Source organism: Callorhinus ursinus, unplaced genomic scaffold (assembly GCF_003265705.2).
Source record: "Callorhinus ursinus isolate GAN/ISIS: 27379988/994484 unplaced genomic scaffold, GSC_fseal_2.0 scaffold4, whole genome shotgun sequence".
Taxonomy (NCBI): domain Eukaryota; kingdom Metazoa; phylum Chordata; class Mammalia; order Carnivora; family Otariidae; genus Callorhinus; species Callorhinus ursinus.
This window is the reverse complement of record NW_027397066.1, coordinates 61,485,323-61,507,495: the sequence shown is the minus strand read 5'-3', so window position 1 is coordinate 61,507,495 and position 22,173 is coordinate 61,485,323. Positions and strand designations below refer to the sequence as shown.

General features: G+C 44.5%; 1 protein-coding gene across 1 annotated transcript; it reads left to right on the top strand.

Moving 5' to 3' along the window:
- Positions 1-15,298: 15,298 nt before the first annotated feature.
- SOWAHB (sosondowah ankyrin repeat domain family member B) lies at positions 15,299-18,608 on the top strand. The gene has a single exon (XM_025887210.2). It carries the CDS (start codon positions 15,720-15,722, stop codon positions 18,054-18,056), a length of 2,337 nt encoding a protein of 778 aa, XP_025742995.1. The 5' UTR covers positions 15,299-15,719; the 3' UTR covers positions 18,057-18,608.
- The last annotated feature ends 3,565 nt before the right edge of the window (positions 18,609-22,173 follow it).

The following is a 22,173-nucleotide window of genomic DNA, read 5'->3' as shown; positions in this document are numbered from 1 at the left end:
AGTAAAACTTTGACCTCAATATAGAAACACAATGAAAAGGAGAAATGAGAAAGGGAAAAGAAAAGGCAAAAAATCCCTACCGAATATTATTTTTCTATACCAGATTTTTTCTCCTTTTTCTAAGTAAGCTCTACACCAAATGTGGGGCTTGAACTTACAACCCTGAGATCAAGGGTCACCTGCTCTACTGACTGAGCCAGCCAGGCACTGCCTCTATACCAAATTTTTAATCATACCTAAAGGTTCACCACTTATAACATTTTCTATGCATTTTAGATAACCTCATAAAATTATGTAAATATGCTTTAGCAGGATGTCAATGTTGGCTTAACCGTAGAAACACAATCTAAGCATTGCCGAGACCCATGAAGTTCTGTTTCAACTGTCAGGTATAATAATAATTACTATTTGTTAGGATCTTCCTATAGGATCTAGTAGGTGCTATACACGTGTTCTCAACTAATCATCACAGCAGTTGTGGAATAGGATTACCAAAAGCAAGACCTGAGACGAGAAATTGTGTGCAAATAGATTATTTGGGAGGTGATTCCAGGAAGCACAAAGCAGACGGTGGGAAAAGTGAGACAGGTAGGTGAGAAAAGCCAATATGGGGTTGATTAATGAGCTGGTTACCACTGTGGGGAACAGGGGCTCCATCTAGTTGGAGACACACTGAGGAACTCGCGAATGTGTCCCACGTTGCCCCACTGAGAGTCAAGAAGACTCTCTCACTTGTGGAGGTTTGCACTTGGAGACATGAACTCCCTGTACTTCTGAGCTGTGCAAGGCCCCGTGCCCCAGAAAAAGCCCAGGGGTAGTGAAGGAGATGGAGGCAGGCTCAGAGGGTAGGCAGCGGACAGAGCCAGGGAGCTGTCCCGTGCAGTGGCAGTGGGCTGAGGGGCAATGGGCCATGGCATCAACAATGTCTGTTATAGGGCGCCTGGGTGGCTCAGTTGGTTGGATGACTGCCTTCGGCTCGGGCTGTGGTCCCGGAGTCCTTGGGATCGAGTCCCACGTTGGGTTCCCAGCCCGGCGGGGAGCCTGCTTCTCCCTCTGACCCTCTCCCCTTTGATGTTGTAAAAAAAAAAAAAAAGTTATAGTATTATTAGCCTGGCTTTGTAGTTAATAAGCTGGAATTCAGAAAGGTTACCTGCCCAAGGTTACACTGCAAGCAAGGGGCAGATCTGGAGATCCATTTAGTGTGACTACAATCCCATGCTCGTGACTACTCCTACAGCATGTGCATGTTGTAGGCACACCCTGAAGATTATGGAATTCATTCCCCAGGAATCAGGAAGGCTACCTTAATGTGTAAGTCTGAGATTATAGAGCTGGATGGTTTCAGAGTTGGACCTAGAACCAACACCTTCGATTTCCATACAGAGCTCTTTCTACTACACCCCACATCTCTTTTTGTAAATATATTTAACTCATTAAGGAAATAAAAAGATACATATGTATTTTTATTACAAATATAATACACATTACACTTGAAAGTTAAAATTACAGAATGGCTTCATTTCTTGTAAATAGTATCATAAGCCCTGCCTGGAAGAATCTTAAAGATGATTACATATTTGATTATTTCTCTTCTTGTTGCCTAATACTTTCTCCTATGAAGTCATTTCCTGAATAGAAGTATTGAAGCTGCAATTAAATTAGCAATTAAAAATAAATGAACTACTTACTTGTTAACAGTCTCCAGGAACCACTTTGGACGAACTAAATAAAGTGTTACTCAGTTAGCAAATTAAAAGTTATCTACATAATTTTATTCATGTTCACCATTTCCTCAAGGTGCTATGAACAGAGACTCCTGTAGTTTTAAAATATTAGGAAAGTAACATAAGATGTTTTCTCTAGTACAAAGGCAACCTATAAAGACCCATCATAAGACTGTAACTGCAATCTTTTAAAATGAGAAAAAAAATGTCTTATACCATTTTTATCATGATTTGAGTAACTACTTCAATGAAGTAAATATTCTCATTGTGAAATAACAAGAAAACCATTGCTTGTGTCCAGGGGGGAGACAAACCTCTCATTAAAATTTTTACTTATGAATTAATGCCGGATGTGGAGAGTCTGATTTAGTAAGATCAGTCACACATGATAATGATATGACTCCTCATAAGAAAGGCCCTGTGTTCACATACATTGACTAGCTATTTTCTGTACTGTTTTTGCAGTGACTATTTTAAAAAGTCTTCTCATTATTTATATTCATTTTATAAATATTTAGTTTACATGATGCCACATGAATTGCTTTGATGCTTAGAGTGATGCAATTTTTTTCATAATGAACTGTTTCTTGTCCCTTTAAAATTCTGGAGCCTTTCTGCCATCACGTATATTAATTTCTAAGAATGTCCTTCTCCCTCTCTGGGCGTGGAGGGTACAGAAGGAGGAGACCAGAGAGGAAGGGAGGGTACAGAGCAAGTATGGACGTAATCCACTTTCCCAAAAGAATCAATGGAATAAAATATCTACTGAAAGAAATATGTGTTGCATTCCGACTTATTTGGATAGCAGTGGCTGTTTTGTTTCAAGATCCAGGGAAATTCCTCCTGATGGAAATGTATTTACTCATATCACTAAAAGAGAGCTCTAATGTCATCCTTTCACCTTCAGACACATCTGCGCTAGATAATTTTGGGTAAACAGGCCTCTATATCTTTGAAAAAGTTGATAAGAATAGAAGTGTCTTTTGAAAAGTACCCCTCGTAAACATTTGTATTGTAAAGTACAATTCAACTCTAAAAATGTCAATACTTTTATCTCTCACTTGAAGAAGTGCCCCGAAGTAGCAAGATTACTACCTTCTATCTATATGCAAAGTTTGGTGCTTTTGTACTAAGTACTTCCCTGTAGTGTTCTCAAACGTTTTAGATCATGGCCCACTTGGTAAATAACGCCTTCCCTAGTGCAATCCAACAATTCCCCAGCACCAAATGGGCACCTAACAATTCCATTCACATCTGACACCATGTGGGCCCCACAGGTTAAGGGCTCAGTCCCACAAGACTGCCCCCACTGCAGACACCCGCTGCAAGTCCAGAGGGCTGCCTGTACTTGATAGACCACCTTGACTACAAATCTGTGGCTTTCTAGGATCTCCCCTTGAGGTTTCAAAATTCCCTGGAATAACTCAAAGAACTCAGGAAAGCACTATACTTTTATTTTTTTTTATTTTTTTATTTTTTAAGATTTTATTTATTTATTCATGAAAGACAGAGAGAGAGAGAGAGGTAGAGGGAGAAGCAGGCTCCCAAGGAGCAGGGAGCCCGATGCGGGACTCGATCCCAGGACCCTGGGATCATGACCTGAGCTGAAGGCAGACCCTTAACGGACTGAGCCACCCAGGTGTCCCTGAAACTTTTATCTTAATAAGTTACTGTGACTGGTTTTCTGTTACTCTTAGCTGAACTGAATCCTAACTAATAATCATATGCTATGTGCCGGGCGCCTTCTCTTTGTCCCAGGTACCACCCTACGAAAACACTCTACACGCCTCAACTCATTGATTCCCCACATCAAACCAGTAAGATAAGTACTCTGACTCGTACCATCTCCCCTCTTTTTGAGATAGAAAACTGAGGCTCAGAAAAATCAAATAACTTGTCCAAGTTCACACAGAGTACATACAAGAACAAATAGATAATGATGAAACTAAACTAATGGCAATATACAATTAATAAGCAAGAAGAACTATAATCAGAGCCTCAGCTACCTCAAAATACTCGTGATAATGCACAAGAAATTGGCCTTTTGAAATCTGAGGGAAATCCAACTATCTGCATATGTGCATTTGCCAAGCATTTTTGTGGCTGCCAGGCTTTTTAGTAGAGAGCTAAATTAGAATCTTTAGCACTCTTTAGATATGTGTCAATTGTAGTTTATAAACATCAAATTTTAATGACTCATTTAGTAGATTACCAAGTAGCCCTTAGCTGCCTGCAAAAATAAAAATCTGTGGAATTACACATCTTTCACATGTAACGAATGAAGACAGACGTTTGTTAAATTCACAGTCTGTCAGAAGGACCTACAGACCATACCTTGAGAATCATCCTTATAAAATGCTGGGGAATTAAGGCTCTTGCTTTAAATCTGTAGCCCTCTGTTTCTTGTTTCTTTATATTTCATATGTTTCTCTCTATCTCTTTCATATTGGTTTGAGATTTAAGATAACGAATGTTGTGAGATGGTTAAGTTCAGTTAACACCTGCAACACCCACTAATAGCAGCCATATGGCATCAGGGATGAATAAAGACTAAGAATCATTACTTCCTTTCTGGAGACTCACAATCCACTAGGCAGATGCTAACAAGATAAGTACAACCCGAGGTGAAAAGTACGTAACAGAGGTAAGTCCTAAAGGAACAGGGAGGAAAGGGATTATTTGTGCCTCTGGCTGCTGGAGAAGTCTTGAACCATCATTAGGACCCTGCCAAATGGAGAGGAGAAGCCAGGCTACAAAAAAGAGTAACAAAAGCACAAAGCTATAGGAAAAATGGAACAGGTTTAGGGAATGACATGTAGCCCAGGGCAATTTATTTATTTAAAACTATATGCAGCTTTCCATAATGAACATGTTTTACCTTTATAATAAGAATAAAATAAAATTAGTTTAAAAAAATAAAAGGATATGTGGTGCTATTGCACTAATGTACATTATAAAAACAAAGATAAATATAAATTATAAGGAAAAATAAGCAATTGGAAAGACATTGCTAATCATGACCACGGTGAACATTGAGTAGTTAGAAACAGTGAGAACTGAAAGCTCGTGAATTTGTTTTCTAACTTTGGGGAATATCTAACAATACGAAACTGAGAAATTTATTTTTGCTTGGCTAGGGGCTTTACTTTCTCCAGGAGAGAAATATTAGGAAAGGCTGTAAGAGCTGATAAAAGCATGATACACTACTTCAGAATGTTTGTGAACCATCCTTCTATAAACACAAAAATTATAGTCACATCAGGTCTACGTGTATATTGCTAAAAAAGTAAAAAAATGATATTGCTAATCATGATGGCTTTTAACACTATTACCAACTAACACTTCAAACCCCAATTCACACTTAAGGAGCAGCTCATCATTTAAAATAGAAAATATAAATCTCCATTTCAAATGTTCTTTACAATAATCTTAAAATTGGGGGCCAATTCTTGTCAGATGTGGTTAGATGGCTACTATTTTAATCTAAGGCTGTTTAAGGCTCATACTAGGTGTAACGAATTTTAAGCCAGTCCCTTAGGCTTAAAACTTAGTATTATCTTTAATTTGTAGTTTCTTTTGAGAATTCTTTTAAATCATTTGCCCTCTTGGGGAAGATTAATTTAAAACTAGATAACACAATCTGTAAATACACTCAAAAAGCATACAAATACCAATAAAGCTATAGTATAGACTGAAAGCAAACAGGTGAGGATGCCACCATCAACCCCTTCCAGCTGTAGCATCTTCCCTTAGGGTACTGCCCTTACTGCCTACAACATGGGACAGTCCAAGTAAGAACACCCATGCCCATCTATATATGTGGGGGGCATTTCCCTCATTAGCGTATAAAGGCAGTGAGCACAGTGCTAGATACACGGGAGGCATTCAATACACGCGTGTTGAGTGAATGAATAGGGAAGAAAGGTAGATCTTTATAGGCAAATCTTAAAGACCTTGATCTTGTAAGCAATGAAGAACTATTGCAGAGTTGTTTTGGAGCTTTTTTGTTATTGTTTTAACATAAGATTGGCATGATCGGATCTAGTTTTTAGGCTTATAAGATGAGCAGGAGGACTGGACCGGAGTTGAAGAGAGAAGACTAGGGATTTGAGATAAATTTCAGGAGATGGAGTTGATAGGACTTACTGACTAATTGGCAGTGGGGGTGAGGGAAGCGTTTGGGATTAATTCAGTTGTTCAATTTGGATGCCTGTGAACTTGATAATATAGGAAGAGTGACTTTGGGGGAAGGAAAGGTTAATGAGGGCTGGTCTGGACCTGCTGAATTTGGGCCTGGATAGACACACCAAAATGCTGGCAATGTGAGACTGGAGCTCTGCAGGAAGGCTCGGAAGGAATGACCCATTTCAAAGTGGTAAGTAAAACAATATTTGATGGTGAGATTTCTCCCAAAGAGAGGATATATTTGAAAGCCAAGTTCATCCTATCACTTCTCAGCTTTAAAACTATTGGACATCCGTGATCTAAAAGATAAAATCCAAATGTCTTAAATTAATACTCAAAACCCCCCTTGGTCTTTTGCCAATCTATCTCTTGTTCAGTCTTTTATTCAACCTACCAGCTTTTACAAAGAGCCTGGGGGTGCCATGGTGTTTGCTGGGGACAGAGAGATGACCAAGTCTTGGTCGATGGCCTGGGGGAGGTCTACTGGGGAAGAGGGACAATAAAACAGAATATTAGCAGGGGCATGTCCTGGGCCTAGGAGTATAGCTCCCTTGAATGGGTGACAACTGAGCTGAATCTTGAAGGAAATTTAAGTTACAGCTAAAATAAAGGGAGAAAGGGTGGATGTGGAGAAAGACATTCCAGAACTTCTTCCTGTTCCCTTGTGTAGTAGGTTGAATGATGGGCCTCAAAGAGATATGTCCAAATTCCTGCAACCTGAGGATGTGACCTTATTTGTAAAAAGGTGAAGGTTTGCAGATGTAATTAAATTAAAGATGTTATGACCAGATCCTTCTGGATTATCTGAGCAGAGCCTAAATCCAATGACAAATATCCTTGCAAGAGACAGAAGAAGAGAAACCATACAGAAGAGAGGACTCTGTGAAGACAGAGCCTGCGATTGGAGTGATGTGGCCACAAGCCTAAGAAGCCAAGGAATGTGGATTGTAACCAGGAGCTGGACGAGGAGAAGGTTCTCTCCTAGAGATTCCAGAAGGAGTGTCGCTCTGCCAACACCTTGATTCCCAATGTCTGGCCTCCAGAACTGTGAGGGAATCAATTTCTGCTCTTCTAAGCCACCCGGGGGTTGTGATAATGCATCACAGTAGCCCAGGAAACTAATACTCTGTGTTATTCCAAGTCCTCTGCACAACTAACTCTTTGCTAACGGTGAACAAGATGCAGTCCAGGGTTCTGCATGAGAGGGCCACACAAGAATGAAAAAATATGTAAGTTACTTCTAATAGTGAGTGGTAGGTGCTCTGAAAGTTAAGCTCTGAATTCTATATTCAATTGCCCGCTTGCCATCTCTACTTTAATGTCTAATGGGCATCTTGAACTTAATCTTCCCCAAATAGAGATCCCTGGAGATGCCTGGAGGTGGGACATGGATCTATCCAAGATGATTGGGAAGGGCTCCGGGGGAGGGGACCTGTGCAGGAAGACGAGGATGAGCTAATGCAGTGACTGAAGGAAGGGCAGTTCCTAGCAAGGCGCTCATTTTGGGGGTTTGTTTGTTTGTTTTGCTTTAGGAAGGAACACTGCCAGTGGAGGTAAAGAGAGGAAGAGAGGTAGCTTCAGGGCAGAAGGAGTCATGTCTCAGGGGAGCAGAAGTGCTCGAGGCAGGTGTGGGACAGCAACACAGGAAGCAGGGTCTTCGAAGGGAAACAGTGAAGTACAGTAGAGGCTAAATGATGTCGACTGCACATTAAAATCGGCTGGGTTTGAATCCTGGCTCTGCTACTTACTGCTTATAAACTTGTACGAAATTACATTTTCTGGATCTTCATTTCCTCAACTATAAAATCAGCATAAAAATAGCTCCTACCTTAGAGGAATTTGTTAGGAAAATTAAATATATTAATGTGTTGTAAAGTACTTGGCTCAGTGTCTGGCAAAGAAGAGGCAATAAATGTCATTATTACTATTAAGATCATTAAAAGTAGCAGCAGGTTTAGAATCTGAATGTGAGCACTGGGAGGAACTTCAGAATCATCTAGTCGATTTCCTCACTGTACAAATGGAGAAACTCAGGCCTGAAGTGTTTGTAAATTGGCCAAGTTTAAAGAAATAGTTGGAGGCAGAGCCAAGACTTGACTAATCAATTGAAAGTCTGTGCTTTCTCCAAGTGGGCTTCACGTATAGATTTGGAAATCGTTAAGAGTAGAAGTGGTTAAGTGAATCTGGGAATACAGCCAAAGTAACTCAAGTAGGGACACAGTGAATGAGCAGAGAATATGAAAAGAAAAACAAAACAAAACAAAACAGGAAGAAGAGCTAGCAAAGGAGACTCAAAGTGGGGTCAGGGAGGTAAGAGAAGAACCAGAAAAGAGTAATGAAGCCAAGACAGAGACTTCAAAGGGAGAAAATGGTCAACTGAGTCAAATACTCCATAGAGTTGAGGAAAGATTATGACTCTAGTACAAAATGCTACCTTTGAAGTCAACTTGATTTGAGCATCAGTTCCACAAACCACATTCTGAGATTTGGTTTTCCCACATGTAAAATCAGGATGTACTTGGAAAATCTGCTGACTCCTTTACCAAATTCAAATCCATACCTTCTAAAGTTGGCCATGGGAGGAGATTTTCCACTTGGGGATGGGTAGCTGGACCTGAGTTCAGACCCTGAAATTAACCTTACTTCTGTGTTTTGTCACACTCATGTCTGCTGCAGCCAAACCAGCAGGAGGCTGGAGGGGCACAAAACGTGGATTTTACAGTTTTCTCTTTGCCATAGCATGACTGAGGCAGGTTCTAATATTAAGTAACAATACTATTTAAGGCTAGACACCTAATGTTGGGGCTGGTCAGGGAACTCTTTGTTTCTCTTTCTAGAACTCCTCTATAGATAAACTCATCACATCCATTAGCTTTAAAATACCATCTCAATACCCAAGACTCCCAAATTTTTATCTCCAGTTCTGAATTCACCCCTGAACTCCAGACTTCCTGCCCCCAAACCAGGTCTTACCTCAGTAGTGACAATCTTGGTACGTTTTAGTCAACCCACTGGCACGTTCTCTAGGTTCTACCTCCAGAATGTTTTCCAAATCTCAATCCTTCTCTACCCCTGATACTTGTGATTGCAAGCTACCACTGTCTTTTACCTGGCACACTACAGTGGTCTCCCAAGTGGGTTTTCTGCTTCTACTTTACCATCCCCTTTAATCTACTCTCCACACAGTAGCCAGATGAGCTGTTTAATACAGAAATAACCCATTACTCTCTTGATTATAAACCTCTAATGGCTTCCCATCACACTTAGATTAAAACCCAAACCCCACCAAGCCTTATAAGATCCAGACCCCGCTCCCTGGACTTCTTCTCACTTCACACTTCTCTCTCTCTCTTTCTCTCTCTGCTCCAGCTTAGCCCCTAGTTTGCTTTCTGCTCCTGAAACACACCACACTCATTTCTGATGTAACATTGGTTATTCCCTCTATCTGGCATGCCTTCCCCCTCCTGCTCCCCTATTCTCCATCTTCACATGGTTGTCTTTTCCTTATCATTGAGTTCTCTGCTTATTGTCATCTTCTGAGAGAGGCCTTCTCTGTCCATCCTTGCTAGAATAGCTCTCTGGTCAGTCTCCATCATATCCATTGGCTTAGTGTCTGATCACTTGCCACTATATTCTTGTTCACTTTTATGTTTATTGTCTGTCTCTTCCCTACTGGAATGTAAGTTTCCTGAAAACAGAAATTTTGTCTCTTTGGTTTACCACTGTGCTCCCAGCCTCAGAAAAATGCATACACATGGTAGGCCCTCAATAAATACCGATAAACAAACAAACAAACAAATAAATAAAGGCAGGCTCAGGATAGGAGAAGGGAAATAAATGCAGACAGCCCTCTATCATTAGATCATCTGACTTGTAAGCTAGAGTCCTCAACTTTTTTTTTTAAGATTTTATTTATTTATTTGACAGAGAGATTGAGAGAGAGAGCACAAGTAGGCAGAGCAGCAGGCAGAGAGGGAGAAGCAGGCTCTCTGCCGAGCAGGGAGCCCGATGAGGGACTCTGTCCCAGGACCCTGGGATCATGACCTGAGCCAAAGGCAGCCGCTTAACCGACTGAGCCATCCAGGTGCCCTAGAGTCCTCAACTTTCACATGAAAATGCCTTCCCCTTGCTACTTCAGAGTGCCCAGGAGAGTACCCAGATTTGTAGTGAGAGAGAGAGAGAGAGAGAGAGGGAATAACAGAAAGGAGGAAGAGGAAGAGCTAGAGAGACAGGGAGAGAAAGAGGGAGGGTGGCAGGGCACCCTGGTTCACTCTCGTGTCTTTGTAAGTTTCGCTTAGCTCTGGTTTCTCCCGGGCATCTCCCTACCCACGTGGATGATTGACACTGGGCAGCTCCAGCTTCCTGGATGCAGATGCCATTCTACATCCCCAGTAGAGGTTTGGACTGAAGGCAAAGAATAAGCACACCAGAACACATCTTACAAGAAATACAATCATATGAATAGCAAGGAGGGCTACTTTCTGCAAGATAATGGTCTGTATCCTACACACTCCCCATACTTGTTCTGAGGATCAGCTAAAGGAGAGTGATCTGGAATGTGGCACAGATATGTAAGTCTCTATACCACACTGCTTGAGTGTATGTGTTGATGAGAAGCAGAGTGAGTACTCCTGGCAAAATGCCATCTGTGTTATTCACACCACAATACTGGGCATTTACAATGATGATCTTGGTGTCCCCTCGATCCTAGATGACTTCAGTATCTCACTCGGCACCCCCCATGGTTCCCTGATGTTCCAATGCTCTCACTTCCACTATGCTTCATCCACGTGGTCACACTCTGAATCTTATCCTCAACATGACCCCACTTTGGAAACCTTCAGCCCCAAGACTTAAGAATATTTGATGTTCTGCTCACACTATCCCAACCTTCTAGCTCTCATATTCACTTACTCCCATTGTACCTACTTTTCAACCCCACCAAGACTTCCTCAAACTTTTCCTCCCCATCTCTTAGCCCTCCAGTTAATGTAGTAGCTTTTTTTTCCCTTTCTGTTCTCAGTAGGAAAAGTGGCTCTCCCCTGTCCTGTTCCCGGGAATCTCTCTGCCTGAATTTTGGACTCTAGCCCCACCCCCACCTCTTAATTTATCAATTATTTACTCTCTCCTCTAGGTCTTCAACTTATCTTTTCCTGGCAGTTTTCCCTCAGCACACACACATGATCATACCTCTTGAAACAACTACCAAAAAACAAACCACCTTAGATTACCTTAGATCTGATATTCTCCTTATCTAGGTTTCTCTCCTGCCTTTCATGGCGAAGTCTCTCACCCCACACACTCTTCACCCCTCTGAAACCTGACTTCTGTCCCCACCACGCTTCTGGAAACTCCTCCAGACCAGACTCCAGAGGCCTAACAGGCTGCGGTCCTATTTCACTTCTTATCAAACTTGGCATCATCTCTAGAAAGCTTTTCGTTCTTCTGCTTCTGTGACACCCACTCAGTGGTGTTCCTCTTCCCCTCCAGCAGCTCCTTCCAAGTCTCCCTAACACGTTTCTTTTCCTCTTTCTCTTTGGTAAATGAAGATTCACCCTCCACCTCCTTCCCTTCCCACTGCCTGTACATCTCTCGAAGCAACTTTGTCATCGCCTAGGGCTTCAATAGTCATTACATATGCTAATCTCATACATTCTTGGAGCTTCAAACCTTATCTCACTTTCTGGATATTCCTGTTTTTATGGCCCATAGGCACCTCAACCTTGATATGCACTGAACGGAATTTATCATCTTTCCCATTCCCAAAACCAACTCTCCTGTATTTTCTATCCATGTAGATGATAACAAACATCCATCCAGTGACTCAGGCTAAATGCATGAGAGAAGCCAAACTTGTTTGTCTCCCCTCTCGGCCCCCCCTCAGCTCCTCTGGCTCCAAATCCTGTTGAATTTACCTACTAGCTATCTCTTCAGTCCATCTGTTCATCTCCCTTTCTTTGACACTGCTGAACTCAGACCTTTTGCAACCTTTTTCTGGATCGTCTCAATAACTTCTGGACTGTTCTTGCTGAGAGCTTCGTCTCCTCCAGCCTAAAGATTTGATACTGGTTTTGTTTTTGTTTTGTTTTGTTTTGTTTTGTTTGGTCATGTTATTCATTTATGTCTTTTTTCTTTAGTGTCTTTCTTATTTTTAAAGATTTTTATTTATTTATTTATTTATTTGAGAGAGAGAGAGAGAGAAGACAAGCAGGGGGAGCAGCAGCAGGAGAGGGAGAAGCGGGTGCCCCACTGAGCAGGGAGCCCAGCACACAGGGCTCGATTCCAGGACCCTGGGATCGTGACCTGAGCCAAAGACAGATGCTTAACTGACTAAGCCACCCAGGTGCCCCTTTATTGTCTTTTTCAACCTAAAAGTAATATACTCTCATTGTAAAATAGCCAAAAAGTTTATAAGGTTATGAGGAAAAAGTCATCCCGTCCAGTCCTCAAATCTTACTCCCAAAAAAGCCTTTTCCACCTAAAAATATGATATTAAACATGCTGCATTTCGTCTACTTCATTTTTTTAAAAAAGATTCTATTTATTTACAGAGGGCGCATGTGTGAGCAGGGGCGGGGGGGCGCAGAGAGAGAGAGAGGGAGAGAGAGAATCTCCAGCAGACTCTGCACTGATCTTGGAGCCAATGTGGGGCTCAATCCCACCACCCTGAGATCATGACCTGAGCCAAAATCAAGAGCTGGAGGCTCAACCAACTGAGCCACTCAGGCGCCCCTGTATTTCTTCTACTTTAAGAGGCACTTCCCCCCCCCAATATTTAACATCTCTGAGACCAGAATGTATCCCACAACCCACGGCATCTTAAATTTGGTTAAATACACTACTGTTCTGCAATGTACTATTTTTACTTGTTAATATGGGTCATGATTCCAAACCAGCACTGCCTCCAGGATGATCTTTCTAAAGTATGAAGAGTCAGGTCAGTACCTTCCCCAAAATTCTTCAAAGCGCCCCCCCACCTCATGCTCCAGGCCCTCATTTTCTGACTCTGTCCTACTTTGCCAGTCTCCTTTCTAGCACATCCACACACACTGTCTTCCTTAAAGCCAAGTAGTTCTATTTGCAGTTAGTTCCCCAAATATGCCCTGCTGAGCCAGATCTTTGTGCTTTTGCACAATGTTTCCTCTGCCTCTTCCTCATCTCTTCTACTCAAAGTTGCCTCTTACTGGGAAATTGCCCTGATCGCCCAGGCTAAGCCTGGGTTCTTCCTTTACGCACCGCCCCTCAACTTCTCCAGCATCTGGTGCCCATCTCTGTTAAATCACTTAGAACAGGTTCATGCCGTTTCTCTTGTTTGTTGCTCCCAATGCAGAGTGAGTTCTCGAGCATGCTTTCTTCTTAATATGCATTTCTAGTAGTGCCTGAACAGCATGGCTCCTCCATAAATATTTCTGGAAATAATGAACTGTACATGAGAGAGGCATAAAAATGCTCCCGGAGGTAAGGTGAAGAACGTTGTAATTAACCATCCTGTGACCTGGGACAAGAGAGAGAAAAAAGAGGCAAGAAGGTCTGGGTGCTAAGCCCGTGTGCACCCAGAAATCGAAAGCAATTGGATTTTTTTCTTCTCTTTTCTGGCTTCTGCTCCTCAGACCTACTCATTCCACCCTTAACTAAAGATAATATGATTCCAACAACCACGCCTTGATGAGCCCTTTCTTTTTCCCTAGTCCTTTTAAGTGCTTCAAGTCCCTAGCATCACTCCTCCTTGCCACAAGCCCCCTTTTTTTAGCCAGAAGTTTTGAAAAATACCAAAGGGGGCAGGGAGGTTCTTTCCACTTGCCTCTCTAAATACCCAACTGAATTTACCATTTGGACTCCCTCCTGCCCTAGGTGTGGACACGCCTCACAGTCCCATCAAGACTCCACATCAGGAAATAAACACAAAAGGAAGCTAAAATTTAATACAAAATTTTTATTTTAATAACCATTCTAAAAGCTTGACGTTGATGTTTCACCTCAGAGAAAACCACTATCCCCCTTCTCAACCCAGTTATTGGGTTTGAATTGCAGAAAATGCCAAAAATAGACAAAAACATTTCCCAGTTCTTCTTTTTTACCGAGATAATTTAAAGCCAAGGATTCCAATTCGCTCACGGAAAACTACCAGGGTACTACTGGGGACTTAAGACGAAGCTCAGCTAACATTGTCTATGTGGCAGTTGTCTATGTTGACAACTATAGGGCCAACGTACTTCCAATACCGGCCCTTAGCAAAGAGGACAGGGACTCATGAAACAACCAAAAACAGTAGAGCAGAAGGAAAAGTGGAAAGAGAAGGGGGAGTATAGGAGAGAAAAGGGGTATGAAAGGGCAGGAGAAAATAGAGACTTTATGATAGGAAAGGTAGCCTAGGGGAGGGCATGGAACCACAAAAATAAATAGATAAAACAATGAAAGTATCTTGGGCATGGAAACAGGACTATCAAACAGGCTCTCAAAGACCTCAGTTAAAGAGAGGGCCAGACCAAGAAGTGGACAGACAGATCAAATGAAAGGGGAAAGCAGCCATTAGGAAAAGCTCCGTGTCTTGAGGCCAATGAGAAAGACAGCTCTGGTGCACAAATGGACTTGGAATTGGAAAGTCTACAGCCTCTCCACAGAGTATGAGAGTCAAGTGGCCATTCTAAGGTTTGGAGCAGTGGGGTCAAATCAGGCAAGCTGCAATATGCTTACCACTTCCAACGTGGGGAACCTTCCATTCGGGGTGAAAAGACAACACCACTCGAGCCAACACAGAAGGGACTGTACAAAAATCTCTCCTGTTCACAAACTTTGGAGTAAATAAAAACAAACTAACACTAGACAACAAATACCTTCACTGCATGATTCCTGTTCCTTTAAAGCTGCTGGGGCAATCAACTATCAAACTGAGTTTTCCTTAACATGAGGCATTTACTAGGAAAAAGAAAGGCCGAACCCAACCCGTAACTTCCAGAGTGATTTCTCTTTTCAGTGCAGACTTCGGTGTATTTCGATGCCTGAGGAGCAGCCCCAGCAGTTTGTCTAGATGAAGAAAAGCTTGTTTGGGGTGCAAACTGAGTTCCCCCGACCTCGACGCTGCCTTAGGGAATCTGAAATTCCCTACCCCAGGGCATTAATAAAGGCATCTTTCTGGGAGACCGCAGCATGCCAGTAAATTTACACCTTCTTCCCCCCGCCAACGGCTTTCGCCAGAACTTCTGCGGCACAGAGAGAGGGCAGGAACGGATTTTCCACGCTTTCGTTTCCTACGTGGCCGAGACCCAAAGGAGCTGCCGGTCGCTTACCTGCCTCGTCTGTCCCCGCCCGGGAGGGGCTCCCGCTCGCCGGCGACTCACCTACCGCGCTCTCTCTGGCTGGGAGCAGCCTGACTCATCTGGGAGAGGTGGCAGGGCTGGGGAGACCTCAGAGGGCGGAAGGACAGGAGGAGGCGGGCCGGGCCCTGCCCCCAGAGCCGGGGAGGAGGCGTCGCCAGGACGCAGGTAAAACCGACTCCGACATATCCCGGGAAGTTTCGCTGCGGGGACTCGCTGCTAGAGGCCCGCGTCGCGCAGGGGCGGCTGAGGAGCCGCCCTCTCCTACCCTGGCTGCGTGCGGGGGGCTCAACCCGGGGGCCTCTTCCCGGGGGAACCCGCGCGGCTCTTGGCGCTCTCGGGGGCCGCAAGCAGCGCCGCCCTCCTCGGCTGATGGAGGCGGGTAGCGCCGCCCCGGGCGCAGGTGACCCACGACAAGCCAGGGTTTCGGCTGACAGAGGGGAGCGCAGGGAGGGCGAAAAGCTGACACGCGGGGCAAGGAGACGACAAGACAGCGATGGCCCGAGAGTTAAGCCAGGAGGCACTACTGGATTTTCTGTGCCAGGCCGGGGGAAGAGTGACCAACGCCGCCTTGCTGAGCCACTTCAAGAGCTTTCTCCGAGACCCCGACGCGCCCCCCAGCCAGCACCAGCGCCGCCGCGAGCTCTTCAAGGGCTTCGTCAACTCGGTCGCCGCAGTGCGCCAGGACCCCGACGGCACCAAGTATGTGGTGCTCAAGAGGAGGTACAGGGACCTTTTGGGGGAGGAGGGGCTGCAGCGACCCCGAGACCCACCCGCGGCCGCCGCCCCTGCAGGGGGAGCTGCGTCCTGCGCCCCGCCAGGCTCGCGCGGGGGAGAGCCGCCTCTGCCCAGGCGGCGGCGGCGGCGCGAGAAGGAGCCAGAGGAGGAGCCAGCAGGTGCCGCAGCCCCGGCCGCGCACTCAGGTTCCAATGGACTCGCAGCCCGCCGCACCCGGGAAGCATCCCGGGGCGGTGGCGGGCGGAGGGGCGGCTCTGGCCACGGGGCGGGAGCGAGGTGCGCCGCTGCGGAGACACAGGGCCGCTGCTGCTGGGAATGCCTCCAGAACAGCCTGGAGGGACTGCCCGGGGAGCAGGTGCTCGGTGCAGTCCCGGGCCCCGCCACCGCGGGGGAGAAGCCTGCGCGTGCCCCGCCAGCCCAGGATGACCGCGGGGCTCCCAGGCAGCAGCCGGAAGGCGCGCCCGCAGAGCACGCACCGGTGCCCGCTGCGCCCTGCTCGCCTCCTACAACTGTCGAGGCTGCCGGGAGCCGGGCTTCGCTGCCTGCTCTCCTGTCCCGCCCTGTTTCCCCCGGAGACTCGCCAGAGCTCTTGACCCCAGGCTGTCTGCGTTATTCCACCCTGCAGCAGCAGCAACAGCGCACTTGGGAATGGGTGGCCAGACATCCCCAGATTCCCAAGCCCCGGGACCAAGGCCCCATCCGAGCCTGGTCGGTCCTGCCGGACAGCTTCCTCCAGCTACCCTCGGAGCTGAGCTTCTGGGTCCGGGAACCTAACTCAGAGCCTCCAGACCCCACTCTTTCCTCCCATTCTGTCCTTCCTGTTGTTCCGGAATCCTGTCCCGAGAACCCTCCATTGGCAGTCTTTCGTAGCATTCGTTGTCAGCTGTCCCTCCAAGATCTGGAAGGCTTTGTGGACCAAGAGAGCCACGGCAGTGAGGAGAGCAGCAGTGGGCCCAAAGAGTCTCCTGGGGGTTCTGAAGAGGGGCTGCTGGTTGCTCTGGGAACCCCAGATTGGAGAGAGTTCAGGAATCCAGCTGGAGGCCTTTCTCCAAAGGAGGGCAGCCCCAGCAAGAGTCTTCAGGGCCTCAGGAACAGAGGGGATGGTCACAGCTCTCAGCTGGTCTCGACAGAGGCTAATGGCCTTGCAGGCCACCCCCAGGAGTCTTTGCCCTGGCCAGCTCCCAGGTTAAGGAGATCCCTCAGGAGGAGCTCTCAGGCAAGGAGAGCCAAACTGTCTTCTTCTGATGAGGAGTATCTTGAACAGGACTTGCTGAAAAGGACTCGGCGCCCACCGCGGTCCAGGAAGCCCTCCAAGGCAGGAACAGCATCCAGCCCAAGAGTGGATGCTGCTTTGATACCCAAACCTGCAGACATTAAGGCTTCTGTTAATGAGCGGGGCCGGCCACACACCTCCTGGTCCCGGGCTGGGGAGGAGTCTGCAGCCTTGGTCCCACACAGACCTTCTGAGCACAAGTCATCTGTGGTCCCCCTGGATGCCAGGGAGCACGAATGGATTGTGAAGCTTGCCAGTGGCTCTTGGATTCAGGTGTTGACTTTGTTTTGGGAGGACCCCCAGCTGGCTCTGCACAAAGACTTCTTGACTGGGTACACTGCCTTGCACTGGATAGCCAAACATGGTGACCTCAGGGCCCTTCAGGACTTTGTCTCCAGCACACAGAAAGCAGGAATTGCTCTTGATGTTAATGTGAAGTCCAGTTGTGGATATACCCCTCTGCACCTTGCAGCCATTCATGGCCACCAGGGGGTCATCAAATTGCTAGTGCAAAGGTTGGCTTCTCGGGTGAACATCCGGGACAGCAGTGGGAAGAAGCCGTGGCAGTATCTGACCAGTAATACCTCTGGGGAGATATGGCAGCTATTGGAAGCCCCTCGGGGCAGGCCCATTTTTCCTGTCTATCCTTTAGTCCGAAGCTCTTCCCCCACCAGGAAGGCCAAGAGCTGGGAAATATCTAGAGGTGTCACCCGGAAGACTTCCTTTGCTGCACTCCTCAAAAATCAGCACAGCAAATGGAAATTGGCCAACCAGTATGAGAAATTCCCCAATCCAAGGGAAAGAGAAGAGTACAGTGACTGAGGTGGTCCGGTCTTTCGAGCATGCAGCCACCAAACACTCATCCTTGAGCTGTTGGGTGAGAAAATTCGGGGCAATAGAAAAATTGCTGAGGAGTTGGTAAGGAAAAGATCGTGTGAGATGGCCTGCCTCGGGTTTACTGCCTGGATTTTATGTCAGCATATCCCAGACAGCAGGGGTCATCCAAGCTTTCCGACCACTCAAGCCTTGGGGCCAGTGAAACCTAGACACAGGGAGGAGGCAGTTGCTTAAAACCCAGGAGGTATTCTCCCCCTTTCTTCGCCAGCACAGACCTGGGCACAGGGAGCCACAGTGTTTTCCGAAGCAGCTACTCCAGGCCTTGGCTACAGAGGGAACAGATGTCTAAGAAAAAGGGAGGCAATTCAAGGGATTGACGAAGCCCAGACAAAATCCTCTCTGGCTAATAGCTCTCTAGCTTCTATTTGTTTGGAGTATAAGTCTTGGCTGAGAGTGGAAAGCAGCAGGCTTGAAATCAGATGGCTCCTGTTTTCTCCTTTTTTCTCTTTTTCTTCCCTCCTTCATTCCTCCTTCCTTCCTCCCTCCCTCCCTCCCTCCCTCCCCTTTCTCTCTCCCTCCCTCCCTCTCTCCTTCCCTCCCTCCCTTCCTTCATTCCTTTCTTCCCGAATCAGTGAAAATAAAATTATTACTGGAGGGTAGAACTTGATTTAAGAGATTCCTCAGCCTTGTCTTCGGGTCTTCCTTTGAATGCAACCTAAGGTGGCTAATGTGTGAGATGATTAGTGCCTTGTTTGGGTCTCTTCTCCATGATCAAAGAAGCAGTTAGGTAAGATCCAGTTAGGACTGACATTCAGGTCCTGCTTTAAAAAAAAAAAATCAACCTAAGGGAAACTTTTCAAATGTATAAGCTGATGGTTCATTTGCATAGTTGCTGAAACCATCTTTCCTGGAAACTACCTGTGTAACAAATGGCAAAATCAGCATCAGTAGTTGGCCAACATTCATATTACGGGGAAGCAGTAAGGGTTAAGAGGTAAATGCTCCCCCACAAGGAATTTTCTAAGCTGCTAAAAATATAATTTTATTTGCACTAAACTTAATGCCAATTAAGATTAAATATTAGCCTTGAAGTGCTGTATCTGTAACAGGAAGTGTTCCTTTTAATTGCTTGTGATGGGTCTGTGGAATGAGAGAATGGCTACTTGTAAGTTGCAATAGAATATCAAGATTTCAGAATATAAGTTTAAAGAGGGCTGAAAAGTTAAATGTCCATATGGAAACTGTTTATTTTTTATGGAATGTCTTCATGTGCTGTGGCAATGATGTGTTTTCACAGTATTTGTGTGTTTCTTCTGGGTATTTTTCCCCATTAAAATATCAATGCAACTTTATAAGTTCTTGTACTTACGCCAATTACTGTTAACTTTCTTCTTTACAAAATTGCGTTTCAATGAGTGTCAAATATTTTTCTTTCTTTGGAGTTTTACTTTATAATTTTGCTGAAATAAATCTATCTCTGTTCTATGAGAAAACAAACACAAGATAGATATAATAAATAAGTCTAAGGGTTGTTTCTTCCAAAAAGACCCATATAAGAGATGAAGCTTTGGCAAATCATATCAAGAAAAAAGCAACACCCCCAGACAGTGGGGGCATGGTTAGAAGAGATGAAATTTGAAAGAATAAAAGATAAACAACTATATACATACTCTAGTGAGTGATTTTCATGAAAAAAATTTTAAGTATCAACTTCCTTTTAAAAAGACAAAGAATGTTTTTACTTTATCATATTTTCATCACAAGATCAATTTATTCAACGAATATGTTTTGCCTAGTGCTGTGGCATTTACAAAGGTGAGTGGGATGTGACCTCACCCTTCTTGAAATGTAAAATCTAACAATTCAACTTAACTTAAAATCTAATGAGATTTGTTGCTGATTGATTTATACCTTATCTTGCTCCCAAGGTGTCTCTTAAAGCTGCATTGTATTAGACACAAGCTTTTAAAATGAGACAAAGAGACAAAAGGCGGTACCAGAAATGAGGACAAAGCAACCACAATGCAAGAAAAAAATTTCAAAGGTCCTAAGTACAAAATCAAGTGCTCCAGAGACTTTCAGAGGAGAGATTTCCTTGGGCTGGGAAAATCAGCGAGGGCTTCACAGAGGTGGGGAATCTTCAAGTGAATGCTGCTGGCTTTCCAAAGAAACCAGCTTTGTTGGTTCTACCACATTCTTCACGTCTGCTTCCATGTGTGATTTGCATAGCACTGGTGTTGACCAATGGTTCACTGGTTAGAACACAGTGTGGGTCTGGAGTTGATTCTCATGAGGATTCAGGTCCCTGTGGCCTTTGTCCACACATCATACCTAAGACTTTGATCAACTGTCTTCCATGGTCAACGTATATATTAGGAGGGGGCAGGGCGGAAGAGGGTGTTGAAAGCAGAGTAAAATACAAATCTGACTGTGTCATTCTCTTGCTCAAGTCATGAAGTCCAGACTAGGAGGGCTGGCAGGCCCAGCACATTTTTCCAGCCTCCTGCCTACCACTCCCTGCCATGAACTCCACACTCAAGCCAAACCAGACCCATTGGAGTGCTAATGGCCCTACCTTCTCGGTTTCTGTCTAGGTGGTAAATACCAGGGTAAATACCTCCAAGCCAGAAGATATATAGCTCTTTCGTCAAATTCTCATAATACTGTGTACACACCTCACTTACAGTTTTTGCCACATTGTATTTCAGTAAATTGTTTGAGTGTTTTATTTTTCCTGAGGACTTTGAACGTCTGGAGATTGGAGAGCATGTTTTCAATTCATCAAAATTTAGCAGACACTTATGGCACATTACTATGTGATAAAGATATAATTCCTGCCTTCAAGCACTCATAGTCTACTGGGGAAGGAGGGTCACCGAAAAATAATTTCAGCAGCATGAGGTAGGTGGATAGACATGTGCATCTATACTCTGAGAATACAGAGAAAGGGATATTTATGGAGAATTTCCTTTATACTAGGCTCTATGCTTACACTGGAAATTCAACATCCAGTAAGATACACGTTTCCCATTTTCACAGCACTGTCCTGGACCAGGGAAGTCAAGAAGATAAAATGGAAGTTAGATGGGCTTTGAAGGGCCAAGTGGAGAAAGGAGGAAAGAATATTCCAGAGGAAGGAAGGAACTTGAGTAAAACTGCAGGGTGTGTTTGGGGGACACTTAGACATTGTGGCTGTGGGAAGCACACAGCCAGTGCTGTGTGGCAGAAGTGAGGTGGTGTGGAAAGAGACAAAGATGAAAAGGTAATTTAAGGCCAGGTTGAAAAAAGGGTCCTTTGTGCTAGGTCGAGAAATAGAGGCATTTTCTAGGAAGCCATGAATTGTCAAAATGCCTCCAGAAAATCTTAGCCTTATGGCAAATATAGATGTTTTCCTAAAGCCTTAATATGAAGACAAAAATAGATTCCAATGTATTAGATAGATGTAGTCAATTCAGAAGTTTCCCTTTCAAATTTTCCTTACGTCTTCAGTGCCATTAATGCTTGTTTGCTAGAAAAGTAGTGGAAGGCAATAAAATAATTGAACAAATGGCAACTCAATATTAAAGGCAACATCAGAAACTGTTGATAACCTTGGCTCAGCCACTTGCCTTTTTTGTAGACATAGTTGTAAAGTAGTGAATTTCAATCTTATAAATATATATGGTATATACCACAGTCTTATTTCCTGCTAGTAAAATTGCTTATGGTTCAACATTTCAGGATGTTACACATAGCATGCCAAGATTTCCAGATGCTTTTGATTGTAAATTTGTAGAAATACTATTGAGATACAATTCACATACCATACAATTCACCTATTTAAAACATACAGTTCAACCATCACCACAATAAAATCCTATACAAGTTTGAGAACCAGTGACCCAGGCAATGGGGAGCCATTGACAGTTGAATGCAGGGGAATGATATATGTAGGCTGAAGTGAAACAGATTCCTCTTGCTACAGTAAGGGAGACAAATGAGAAACAGATCAGTTATTATAGTGTCTTAGTTTCATATGGGAAATATTAGGAATGTTGGCTCAAGCAGCTGGTTAAGGTGGGTAAGATTGTCTACAATGAGTGAATGTCTACAATGAGGAGAG

What these genes read in the sequence shown, in the direction of transcription:
- SOWAHB (XM_025887210.2), top strand. Translation starts at nt 15,720, where the DNA reads ATGGCCCGAGAGTTAAGCCAGGAGGCACTACTGGATTTTCTGTGCCAG.